This window comes from Saccostrea cucullata, unplaced genomic scaffold (assembly GCF_032062105.1).
Source record: "Saccostrea cucullata isolate Sc308-1 unplaced genomic scaffold, CSIRO_AGI_Scuc_v1 ctg319, whole genome shotgun sequence".
Taxonomy (NCBI): domain Eukaryota; kingdom Metazoa; phylum Mollusca; class Bivalvia; order Ostreida; family Ostreidae; genus Saccostrea; species Saccostrea cuccullata.
In genome coordinates, this window is record NW_026920610.1 from 521700 (window position 1) to 535000 (window position 13301).

The window sequence follows — 13301 nt, forward strand, 5'->3', positions numbered from 1 at the left end:
AGCCATCAGAAAAAGACTTGGTTATGATTGCAGGTCCAGATGGTTCGACCATTACCCCACAATGGAGCCTACCGTTTCTTTGATATCATTTATTATATTGATTACTGATCTAAATTATGTAAAAATGACAATAAACATATGTCTTAGACTTAAATATCCCTGTGAAGGGGAGTAGTTTAGGTGTTTCATTGACGTATGGGTTCTAGACTTCATAATAATTACTGATAACCCCGTAAAGAACAATTCAAGAAAATCTTGCTACCGGACACCCGTCTCTTTTGGTTTACATCTATGAGGCAGAATATGTCGACTAAACGTTCAGACACGATAGTATACATGTGTATTTGATTTAGACGTATAATTATTAATATTCAGTATGGTATGCGCATGTAATGAGCAGTCCAGTAACTGGTACCCCCGTCAGTGGCTATTTCGGTTATCTGATTAAAACTGACCGCTGACCGAACTATAAATAGTTATTGATAGACAACCTACTGTTGTAGGACTGTTCAAAAAATTAATTTTAACGATTCAAATATCATATAATCAAATCACACAAGTACTGTAGTGTATTTTGTGTTTAACATGCAATAGATAGAATAAAATACATTATTCAGATGTAACCGTTCGGTACAAAAAAAAAAAACCTTTGTACATAAGGGAGAGGGGTATTTTTGTATGGAACGGTTATTTGGAGTTTTAACTCATTTTTTCGTATTGTAGAAATGAATAGAAAGTGTAATAAATAAAAATTGTTTAAAAAAATTAACAAGCTAGGGATCACATATTTGGGGCTGGGGGTAGGTCCTGTTCACAAGTACCTGTGGATTTAATTAGACAACAAAATTGGAACATTTTAGGTCCAACTTACAGAAAAAGTTTGATTATTTGAAGGGTCAGTTGCAGATGAACATGTCTTTTTTATGATTTTAAGTGTGGAATGGATTTTCTTTCACTGCTGAACATATCAAAGTACATGTATATGTTACATTAAAAGTTTAAATCTAAAGTTTGAACATATATACCGTATATGCAGGGTTATTTTCACCCTTCACTCTTGAAAACAATTCTGCACCGTTTTTAGTTCATCCAGTTGCATATCTGTTGAATTCAACCCATTTTAAATTTGCCCACTTTTGTCTTGGTCAAAAAAAAAAACTTAAGGTGAAAATTTTCCCTGTATACAGTTTGTACTTTATGCTCCACTGTGTAAAACTTTGTTTTTATTTTCAATAACACGACACAGTTTGCTTTTACAAAACAACAAACCTGTATAATTTTTGTCCAAAACCAAAATCAAAATAAACTTGTACAGAAACATAACTGAAAATCAGATATATTTAAACCATGTTTATTAATACATGTATTAAGTTATTGTGATAAAAATGACTGATATCTTAGTAAGAATGAGATAATGTTAGAGGTAGCTATTTTCCTCTCTTTTGGTTGGTCAATAATCATCAGGTGGGCGGGGTCTCCTCCCTGTCACACGTCCCCATTAAGGTCCTGGAGAGGCACGACCCGCCGTGGGGAGTTAAGGACACGCCTCCCTGTCCGTTTTGTGGGTATGATTTCCGAGTCGTCAGATTCCTCGCCGTCACCCGTTGTCGTTCCCTGGGTCCCTGATAAAAATAGAAATTCAAAGAATTCAATAACAAACTCCAAGGTCAATACCGTAAGATACATGCATCACAAAATTCTTTATTTAATATTATTTCAAGAAGTCACAGTTTTTAATTTTAATTTAATGCCTTCAAATTGATCTAATACATATATTTTTACAATAAAAAATTCTTAATGTTATCCATGCTTTTTAGTATTTTTTTACTGGGCACATGCATGAATGGTGGGCACAGACATTGTGTCTTGGGGATATGCAATGTCCAGCACACAAGACTGATACACTTGAATGAGTACCTCTAAAGACACTGTTTAAAATTTGAAAGACTTAAACACTGAGGGTGTTAATAAACAACACAATTACAATTTTTGACACTTGAAAATATCTTTAGAAGTGGAATAAAACTGGATCACCAGTTCTTAATATAAAGTATTATACACATTTAACAGGAAAATCTGCCATGTTTGGGTTTTTTTTTTTTGGGGGGGGGGGGGGGGGGGGAATTGTGTGATCTTCAGAGATTCACACAAATGTATTTAATAAAATAAAACCTTATGACCTCAATTTAGATGACATGGCAGGTCATAGAATATTGCAGGTTCCACAACTTTGAAATAGAAAATGCCAGAAGCATGCGACTTTGTGTAAAAAAATAGGTTTTAAATTTCTTTGGAGAAAGTGAGACTGAGATCAAAAGTGAGCTCGTCTTATGGCCCCAGGTCAGATCTGTTAAGACTCTTGACCTGGCCTATTGGACAAAATCAACTGATAAGGTGAGGAAAATTAGACTTAATTATTTAGTCCAGACCAAATATCTTTTTTTTAAAATAGGGATCAATATCATGTATTTCAAAAAAAATATATAAAGGATATTATGATAAATGTGTTAACCCAAAACAAGTATGTCATGCTCAGATGGCAGTCTTGTTTGACACATATTTCTCAAATTATTAGTTTAAAAAAAAAACACTTAATCATTAGTAAATGAAAATGTAGTACTACACTGTGTGACATATAAGACATCATATATGTCAAATGTACATCATGTTAGTTTTGGAGTTTTAAAAAAATGTATTTGTTCAAATATGACCAAATAAATACATGTGCAAAACAAGCTATATTCTACTAAGGTCTACAAAAGTCCTAGTAAACAAGCAGTTTGTTAATTCATGTAGAAATCATCTCATAACAGACAAAACAATAACATGTCATATACATGTACAAGAATAAGAAACAAGAAAGCATACACAACACCCAAGGTTTACCTTATATGCATTGCATTTACAAACATTCTGCTTGCAATAGAAAAATTAAACATTTAAAAGCATGAATACATGTAAAGAATAAATATTCATTTACATAAGTATATAACAATCTGCTTGTTACAAAAAAATTAAGCAATAAAAACATAAACATTTATGTATTATTACATGTAAAGCATAAATATACATTCCATGTGTATATATATTATTGTCCGACTGGCACTTTTGGTGTAAATTATAACAGGGTTGAAACTCAACTGTAAATGTGTGTAAAATTTGGTGTGGTCTTGTAAATTTTATAACTTATTTCCTTACAATATGAATTAAAACATCAAACATTTCTATGGATTCCTATAATTTCAGCAGGTTTGGCATTTCAACAATGAAGGCCAGTTTGCTCTTACAGAAACCAGGAAGCATTTGATTATCATGTAGCATGGCAATGCATTTGTCCATATTTTACAATGCCCAAAAGAAGTGGCCTTTCCTTTAGTGATTATTTCAAATCAGAAGAAAATGGTCACAATCAGCAATTTAAATGAAAAAAATAAAAAAAATAACACAAAAAGCACAAAACATTTCAAGCCAAGTCAAACAATCCAGCACAAAAATCAAAATGAAGACTGGAGAATAATTCTAATAATAGATACTCACTGACCTTGGGAGGATTTATCAAGGTCAAACAATTCTATTTCACTATCGGAATCTGAGTCAAAGGAGACTTTGGGTTTCTGTCGAGTTGATTTCCTTTTGGTCTGGCGTCTCGGTGGTGTGGTGTTCTCATCCCCATCCACAAAGTCTCCGTCACTGTCGCTATCTATCTGCCGACGACCCCCTCGCTTCCCACGAGCTGTAAATCATTATACAACAAATTGACTCAAACTGCAAATCTATAGATAAACCTTTGTGCCACAAGTGTAACTAAGGAATGTTTTAAAGTTTTGTTTGAGTTACTGGAGTGTAAAGGAGACAAATTTATGTTAAACCTTACCAGGAGTTTTGCCTTTGGCAGGGGTTTTAGCTCCTTTAGTTTTGGACTTGCCCTTGGCCTGGCTGGCTGCCTGGGAGGCCTGACTGGCCTTCACAGCAATATCGCCCTCCTCTAGGCCCTTAGTGTGACACTGCTGGAGGCGCTGCTCCAGCTCATCAATCAAGGTCTGAAAACAACCAGATCGAAATCAATTATCTACATCATAACATCAAATACTGAATATCTACATCAATACACATTCTACAGGGCTTTTTCCAATGGGCTGATACTGATTATGTATGATTTTTAATTCATTGAAAAAGGAAGGTACTGTAAACATACTACGTTTGGCTGTGTATTCTTTTTAGCGGCTTTGGCGGATCACAGCAACTGCTAAATCAAGTACATAGCTAAATGTCTTGCATGTACATGTATACACAAAAATAAGAATATGAAGAAATGTGCTACACTATTCCAAAATCAATTTCCGCCAAATATCGTACACTCTAAATATAATACATTTACAGTACATATTTGATAGGCTGAAATATGCTTACTAGAACTTAAGATATATGTACCATCTCAATAAGCACTGAGAATACCATGTAGTTAGACTTTTTAGGACATCAAAGAAAATTACCTTGGCTGTTGGTTTAGCAAATGACCTGGATTTACTGATAATGGTACAGAAACAGCTGTACACCTCCTCTTCTGCCAACTTATCCCCAAAACAGGCAAAGTTCTCCTGGAGCTTACGGATAGACTTCTCACTGTACGACATCATAGACAGACAGAAGGATAAATCACGCCATTGTCTGTCAGTCCTGTAAAAACAAAACACATCATATAAAAAGTCAGCACTTATTTGAAGAAAAACGAACTCATTTATTCAGAATATGAATACCTCAAATAGAGTGATAAAGTACTTTTCTAGCAAGAAGATTTCTAGCAAAAAGATTTTGACTTGTCATGGTATAAGCAGATAAAATTAAAATTACATGTACATGTATAAACTTACTTAGTTGCCCTGAAGCGGTGGCAGAGTTTCTCCACCAGACTCTCACATTGTCTGTCTTTCTGGATGAATGAGAACAGGTACCTGAAATAAGGGAGAACAGTTATATAAAACTATTCTGTCTGTGAAAAAAATTGAACAAAATGTTGCTTTTCTTTATTACATTACATCAGTAAAACCTGAAATTTTCAAAAACAAAATAAAGCCACACCAATTTGTAACATAGTTTTTCGGATTTTCAAAAGTAAAAAGAGAAGCGAGCGAGCAAAAATATTTTAAAAATATTAATTTTTTTATTTCAGGTTTCAAAATTATGAGGCGAGCGAATATAATTAATATTAAAGGCAAAAAATTCGAAGTAGTTCTCTTTTTTCTATTATATTTTTCTGGACAAGAATATATTTTCGATGCATCCATAAGAAACGAAAACGTATCTTTCTTTCGTTTCTCGTAACATTACAATTATGACATAGTTTCATTTCTACAAATTTTCTGTCTAATTTTTTGCAAATTGTTAAGGTCATGTCAGGTTTTGAAATCACAATTGCATCGCTTTTTGAATTTTCTTTAATTCTAATTGAACAAATATCATCAATATTTACTTAACCTTGTGTGTACTGTATTTTTCATATGTTGATGATGTTCTCTTTATTGTTTCATAAAACAAAGCTTCAATTATCTCCTTTGATTCCGTTTCTATTGCTGTGCATGGAGCTACTTTGTACCCCATGTTTTTAACTATAGTACACAGGGGTGTGCAATTAAGAAAAAATCAAGTACTTTCCCACGTGCTAGTGGCAGCTTTCAAGTTACTAGCCCCAAGTAAAAAGTTACTAAACCAAACAGAGGGGCAAAAATTAAAATAAATACTAATGCTGAGAAGAAATTAAAAAAATCAGGATACTGGGGTCATTCTTTTTAAAATTGAAAGTTCTCACTATCAATATTAATCATGCATAAGTTAATATGAAAAACCAGAAGTCTCTGTCGAGACTGTAGCTCTACTGGTTTATACTTAAAACAAAGGAAGAGAAAAGTAGCAATTGGGAAACTTTAAATCAGCAATAAATAGAAAAATGATCCTTGCCACTCATCAAAATAAAAACCAATGCACAGAATTATGTATCTTAGTATAGTCTACTTGTGTGCCAAGTTATACTGAAATCAGACCAAAACTGCAGGAGGAGTTTCTATTTTTAGTAACCATGGCAACATTGTTCATTGAAATCAAAAACCGATGCACAGAATTATGTATCTTAGTGTAGTCTACTTGTATGCCAAGTTATATCAAAATCAGACCAAAACTGTAGGAGGAGTAGCATTTTGAAAGAATTTCACAGAAATTTCTATTTTTAGTAACCACGGCAACACCGTTTATCGAAATCAAAAACCGATGCACAGAATTATGTATCTTAGTGTAGTCTACTTGTGTGCCAAGTTATACTGAAATCAGACTTGTCAAAATTTTTTAATCACTGTCAGACATTTGGTCTGACAAAGTCGAATGTTCTGTCGGACCAGTCAAACTTTTGTCAGACAATAAACTTGGTACCTTATTTTGACGCTGAGAAAGTCATATAAATGACAGCACCAAAATATACCTTATTATTTTCAATAGCCTTCAATCTAAAAAGTTTCCTTTCTTGAGATAGAGAGTCTTTAACATTGACATAAATGACATGTTTTATGACTTTGTTATAAAAAATTTACTTGGCTATCGTCAACATGCCGCGTACACGGCCATTTTTTCTGTGTTTGTGACCTTTAACTATGCATCCCGATCCCGACCTTTATTTAAATTTGCATTACGCTCAATTTTTTTCAAACGGGACTGACATATTGTTATCGGTACTGCAAATAGGCCTTGATGCTATTAGACAAGTCTGTGAAAGATTCCAAATCTGTAGGAGGAGTAGCATTTTGAAAGAATTTCAAAGAAATTTCTATTTTTAGTAACCACGGCAACACCGTTCATCGAAATCAAAAACCGATGCACAGAATTATGTATCTTAGTGTAGTCTACTTTTGTGCCAAGTTATAATGAAATTGGACCAAAACTGTAGGAGGAGTAGCATTTTGAAAAAATTTCACAGAAATTTCTATTTTTAGTAACCACGGCAACACCGTTTATCGAAATCAAAAACCGATGCACAGAATTATGTATCTTAGTGTAGTCTACTTCTGTGCCAAGTTATCTTACCGTTTAGGAGGAGTAGCATTTTGAAAGAATTTCAAAGAAATTTCTATTTTTAGTAACCACGGCAACACCGTTCATCGAAATCAAAAACCGATGCACAGAATTATGTATTTTAGTGTAGTATACTTGTGTGCCAAGTAATATTGAAATTGGACCAAAATTGTAGGAGGAGTAGCATTTTGAAAGAATTTCACAGAAATTTCTATTTTTAGTAACCAAGGCAACACCATTCATCGAAATCAAAAACCGATGCACAGAATTATGTATCTTAGTGTAGACTACTTTTGTGCCAAGTTATATTGAAATCAGACCAAAACTGTAGGAGGAGTAGCATTTTGAAAGAATTTCACAGAAATTTCTATTTTTAGTAACCACGGCAACACCGTTCAAAATCAAAAACCGATGCACAAAATTATGTATCTTAGTGTAGACTTGTGTGCCAAGTTATTTTCACCAAAACTGTAGGAGTAGCATTTTGAAAAATTGTTTACAGACAGACAGACAGACGGACGGACGACGGACGCATTACTATCGCATAAGCTCTTCTGGTCTCTAACCAGTAGAGCTAAAAATTAAAATTAATTTAAATAAATTGTCTTCCCTTTTTTTCCTGATCATTGCACTAGCTCATTCAGAATAAAATCAAATTCATTTTGTTTTCATCCTAAATCATTAAATACACTGGAAATATATGTTATGTGAGTCACAAAACACTTATCTTTCAGTTGATTGGGTGATTGTAAATTATTTAATGAGATATCTGCATGTATTTACCATAAATGGAGGAATAGAGGAAATTCGGATTAGAAAAAACGATCGTTTTTTGAAGTAAATAGATAAGTCAGATAGAACTACAAAACAGATAAGATTAAATCATTGACAATAGGAGCATGTTTATGGAAAATTTTTAAATATTATAACAAAAAGAAGTGAAAATACCGATTGTGCTTGTTATGTATTGCGTGTGTAGTTCTCTTAGCCCGACGGGCTACCTCCGGAAAACAACTAGCCCGATTTTTGTTTCCGGGCGTCGGGAGATGCTAATTGCTCACCCCTGTTACATAAGAACAGTTACACGGGCATCTTGCAAAATTTCACAGACTGCTTCAAAATACAAACAAACTAACTAAATCCCGCGCTTCTGTCAAATAAATTTCCAAGTCTTTTATGCGTTTTGTGTAAATAGTCGAGAAAAAAAAAATTGTATTCGGATATTTTTGGATGCGCGCGCGAATTTTATTTTTATAATATTATAATTTGGATTTGTTGAAAATAGAGGCGGCGAATCCGTTGAACTATATTAGAAATTGGTATGGCCTAAATTCAAAAATCAAGAGTCCTTTCAAATGCTGAAGATCTGTACATCAAGGTATTTCACAACAAATTCCCAGAAAATAGACAAACAGGTAAAGGAAAGTTAACAATATTACAAAATAAGTACAATAATCCTGAGAGAGATGGTGTACTTACTTCATGATGATTCTGAAGTTTTCCTCATCCACTCCAACATCTGGGTCAGACAGACGACTGATTACATCAGGCATGATATTGTAGATAGCATTCCCCTGTATAATGGAAAATCAATACATGATTTCTCAACAGTCTTTTTCTTTCTTTTATTTCTCTTTTACTTTCAATCAGCACAGGAATTGATATTGTAATGGACCTAATCTGTCATAAAATTCAGTTTACATGCATCACCTTAACTTCCTTAGAGTTTATAACCAAGTAGTCTATGACAGTTTCTAGATATTCATAAACAATGTTACATTGCATATGATATAATTTCAATCTTAAATAAATCCTTGAATCCATTTCAATGACTTCTAACCTTATGTGAGAGCTCATGGAAGAACAGTTTGGCCAGACTGGAGATTCTCTCGTCATGGTCCACTACACACGTGGCTACTTCACTGATCTGACCTTTGACCTTGACCATGTCATTCAGGATCAGGTGGGTCAGTACCTGTAGAGTGTTCTTCCTGACGGTCTGAGATTCATCTCGTAATCTGAAACATTACTCAATAATTACAATCTTACTTTATCTCCTCAAACAAATGATTATTTATGGCAAAACAATACCTCCTGTGAATGAAATAACACATTGAGTTTGAACAGAATCTCACATATTATATGAACAGTCCCTGAGGTATATAACAACTTTTAAAATGATGTTTAGATAATAAATCAATTTCAACAATTAAATGTTCACGTACCCGAATAAGTAACTGCACATTAATCATTTAATCTGAAGTGTTCATGCATAGAATTTAATGCTTTGTTTAATACTTTGCATCAAATTACATGTACCTCACACTAAGTAAACCAGATCTGAAGCTTTAAAGAAAAGCTACTAAAATGTAATTTTGCGGAAAAACACATATGACCAAAGAAACTAAAGTTAGAAATAATTCTTACCTGGCATACATATGTGGAGTCCATGGCTCTATGAGGTTGGGGAATCGTACAGTCAGATCTCCCAGAGCAATGATAGTGTTAGCACGGATTGTGGGGTAGGGGGATTTCTCCAACACCGTAAATAACAACTGGAGGTTACTCTCACAGAAGTCAGAACTGCAAGCAAGAATTATTTATACTTAAAGCCATTTTTAATGGAAAAAGTTGATCCAATTTTGTATTTCTACTAAAATTTTATTGAGCTATAAGTAATTTGAAACATCTTTCTTGTTGTGTTTTAAGGTGTATATACCTGACAAGCATGAACTTGGCTAGAGACAGAGTGGCGGCAGTCCTGAGGTTAGGGTCCGAGTATCTGGTCTGATTGGTACACACAGTAACCAGGAGGGGACCAATACAGCCCAACAGAGAGTCTCCTAGACAGAAAATAAATAAATGTTTATACAGGAGGGGACCGATACAGCCCAACAGAGAGTCTCCTAGACAGAAAATACAAACATCTTTTTACATTTTGCTAGTAATGCAAGCATTTCTGTCATGTTTAAAAATAGATACACACATACACAAGTACAAGAAGTTCCAAATTTGTCTCATTGCTATAATGCCTCATCCTTCTGTTCATTTTTGAAAATGAAGAATACCTTTTCACCTGATAAATTACATGTAGGTATATTACCCGAGACAATTTCCACATCACACACCTTGTGTATTATAAATTACCTGAGACGATTTCCACATCACACACTTTACGGATAATAAATTACCTGAGACAATTTCCACTTCACACACTTTACGGATAATAAAGTACCTGAGACAATTTCCACATCACACACTTTACGGATAATAAATTACCTGAGACAATTTCCACATCACACACTTTACGGATAATAAATTACCTGAGACAATTTCCACATCACACACTTTACGGATAATAAATTACCTGAGACAATTTCCACATCACACACTTTACGGATATACTCTGCATCAGCATCTTCTTCAGCTGCTCCTGCCAGACCAAGCTCATCTTCAATGGCCTCTGACGCTGTTGTCTTGTCCTGGAAATTCAGGAAAATACACAAATACAAAAACTCACTAATATTATTTTTTTTAGATATCAATTTTTGAAACTATAAAATAATATTTATATGGATTTTACTCTTTTTTTTCTTTTTTTTTTAAAAATCTTTCTATTTTAATTTATAGAACATCTCATTACCACTTTGCTTCCTCGTCTGTCAGCCTTTGGTGTTTTCACGTCTTTCTTCTGTTCTTGGATTGCCCTACGTCGTTTTAACTCTCCAAACACATAGGTATCCAAATGCACCATCTGTCTGAAGGCCACATGACCTGCCACTGAGATCAGACGAGTCAGAATGACCGTGGCTGAGGAGCTGGGTGGGCTACATGGGGGACCACTCCCCTGGCTGCTGGGCTGACTACTGGCTTCACTCCCCTGGCTGCTGGGCTGACTACCGGCTTCACTCCCTTGGCTGTCTGGTTCTTTTTCAGGTGGACTTTCCACTGGTTCATCTTCTTCCATCAGATTAGCTGTAAAGAAATAATAGCTTGTTATTCAAGGTACCGATTATGAATTGTAAAGCACATGAATCTACCAGTAATGTGAATTGAATAACATACAAGAAATTTCTATTAACAAACACACACATAACAAGTGCCTACTTTTAAGAAAAGAAAATTGAGTTTAAATCTTTTAACCTTGGTCAAGTCCTAAGTATGTTTACCTAAGAGATGTAAAGCCTTGCCCTGTGTTAATAGTTTTACCTTGACTAAGAGTCTGATTCTGTTTCTCTGCTTTGATGACTTCCTTTGCCAGAGCTTTGATGATGTCACCACAAATAATATCTGGATGCTCGGCCAGTTTATATATAACATTGATGGCCTGCTCTGCAAATGGAATCCAGTATGGGTTGTCCAACTGCTGTACCCCTGCAGACAAACAAAAAAAAAAGGTTTTCATAATCAAATCAGGAATAAAAGATTTTCATAACAAAACATAGTGGTTAAACCTATTACCATTGATGAGTAGTGTTTGTATCCGGTTGAACATCTCATGATTTTGGGGGAACCGGAATGGCTCTGCCTGTAACTGTCCCTGCACCTTTTTGGGTGGCCCCAGCTTCAGCAAAGCCAGACAGGTGTCTCGTGCCAAAATAAAGTCAGAGTCGGCTCTTTCTCCTAGACCCTCCTTTACCAGTACATCTATGTTACTTTTAACCACACCCATATCTGCCCTAAAATAACAATCAAAGTAGATGGTGTAAGTAAGCACAGAATATTTCCTGTAAAGCCTGTAAAAGGAATGACGATGTTAAATGTATCCACATCTTTAATGTACAGTATGTGTATTATTGTCTTTCTACTCTAGATCAGTAAATCCGCAAAACATTTTATGGTGTAGCTATTAAAACAAAGTTACCATAAACATGTACTTTACAACTACTGTATATGCAAATCTTATGCATTCAAATTACAAAAATTTCAGTTGAACTTTGGTATCTCAAACACCGATATTTCAAATGTCATGGATATATGTTGAAGTCCAAACCACTTATTCTTTCAGTATTTTACCCTCAATATCTCAAATCATCAGATATCTCAAAGTTGATCCTCCGTCCCACTGAGTTTGAGATAGCAGGATTTGAGTGTATATAATGTGAAAAAAAGGCCTTTTTCTTTCTAAATATTTCTGAACAAAGAATGACACTTGAAAGTGTGCAATCACTGAACAAGACTAGAAAACTGACCAGTCAGCAAGGGCCCCGCTGAGGGGTAGAAATATAAGGGTGCAGCTCATTGAATGAGAGTTTTACTTGATTACATTTTTTTTAATATATGAAGATTATAAGTAACAACTGTATTTTTAAAATTTCAAGATAATTCCTGAATGTCCAAAAACCTGTAAATAGTAACCTTGTATGAACATAAAACAGGGAAAACCTCATGTCTTATAAAAAAAACCTAAATTTAATGTGTATTCAAAAAAGATTTAAGCTGGTGTTTTATAAAATGCAAGCCTTCAGTGAATGCAAATATCACCCAGGGTTGACCTCAACTTCAAAACAAACATCAGTTGCAGACAAAGGTGTTCATTAATCTTTATGTGACAGATAAAGATAAGCCTCTAAATTTTCTGCAGCAAGCAAGATAATTAATCCCAGGGGATTAATTGTACTGCTCTCTTGTCCTATTCTTCTAAATTTACAATAAAAACTCTTTTTCAGCACTGACAGAATGGGGTTATTATCTGATTATTATTATTACTATTAAAAAAAATAAAATAGTAATAATAAAAAAGGATATCTTAATATATATCTTGATTTTAGAATTCAATAAAATGATCATAAATCGTTGTGTACAGTATTTTAACCAAAATAAAGTATGAACATTATTTTAAATCCATATTTCAAAGAATGTACACATCATTCAAAATTGACCTTAACTTCAAAACAAAGTTCATTTGCAGACAGAGGCGGTACAGTAATCAATCTCAATGTGACAGATAAAGATAGTGCTAAGGATTTCCTTCATGTGGAAGGTTAATTAATCCCAAAGGACAAATTGCACAGCCTTCCCAGTTTACAAAAGTAACATTCTCAGCAGTTATCTCTCTTTGCCCATTCATTCTTATGCATAGTTAAGGAATCTACCCCACCACCCCAGCTCCAAACCAGAAGATGTAGAGAACCAAACTTAGCATCAAAATATGTATTTCTGCCTACTGAACTACCATACCAAATTTGAACCTGATTGGGCAACCTTAAAAATAGTTATTAGAAAAAAACAGAAAATTTGTGGAC

At 34.2% G+C, this 13301-nt stretch overlaps 1 protein-coding gene across 1 annotated transcript in view; it reads right to left on the bottom strand.

The window, feature by feature from the left end:
* Positions 1–1335: 1335 nt before the first annotated feature.
* Positions 1336–13301, bottom strand: part of LOC134253964 (condensin complex subunit 1-like) — a 23903-nt gene continuing 11937 nt past the window's right edge. Inside the window, exons 19-31 of the mRNA XM_062736545.1 lie at positions 11518–11735; positions 11266–11430; positions 10700–11031; positions 10424–10538; positions 9776–9899; positions 9484–9639; positions 8897–9074; positions 8536–8630; positions 4872–4952; positions 4494–4677; positions 3875–4040; positions 3542–3733; positions 1336–1622 (exon numbers count right to left, since the gene is read on the bottom strand). Coding sequence (XP_062592529.1) covers positions 1486–1622; positions 3542–3733; positions 3875–4040; positions 4494–4677; positions 4872–4952; positions 8536–8630; positions 8897–9074; positions 9484–9639; positions 9776–9899; positions 10424–10538; positions 10700–11031; positions 11266–11430; positions 11518–11735 — 2143 coding nt within the window. The 3' untranslated portion in view covers positions 1336–1485. The remainder of the gene's footprint in view (positions 1623–3541; positions 3734–3874; positions 4041–4493; positions 4678–4871; positions 4953–8535; positions 8631–8896; positions 9075–9483; positions 9640–9775; positions 9900–10423; positions 10539–10699; positions 11032–11265; positions 11431–11517; positions 11736–13301) is intronic.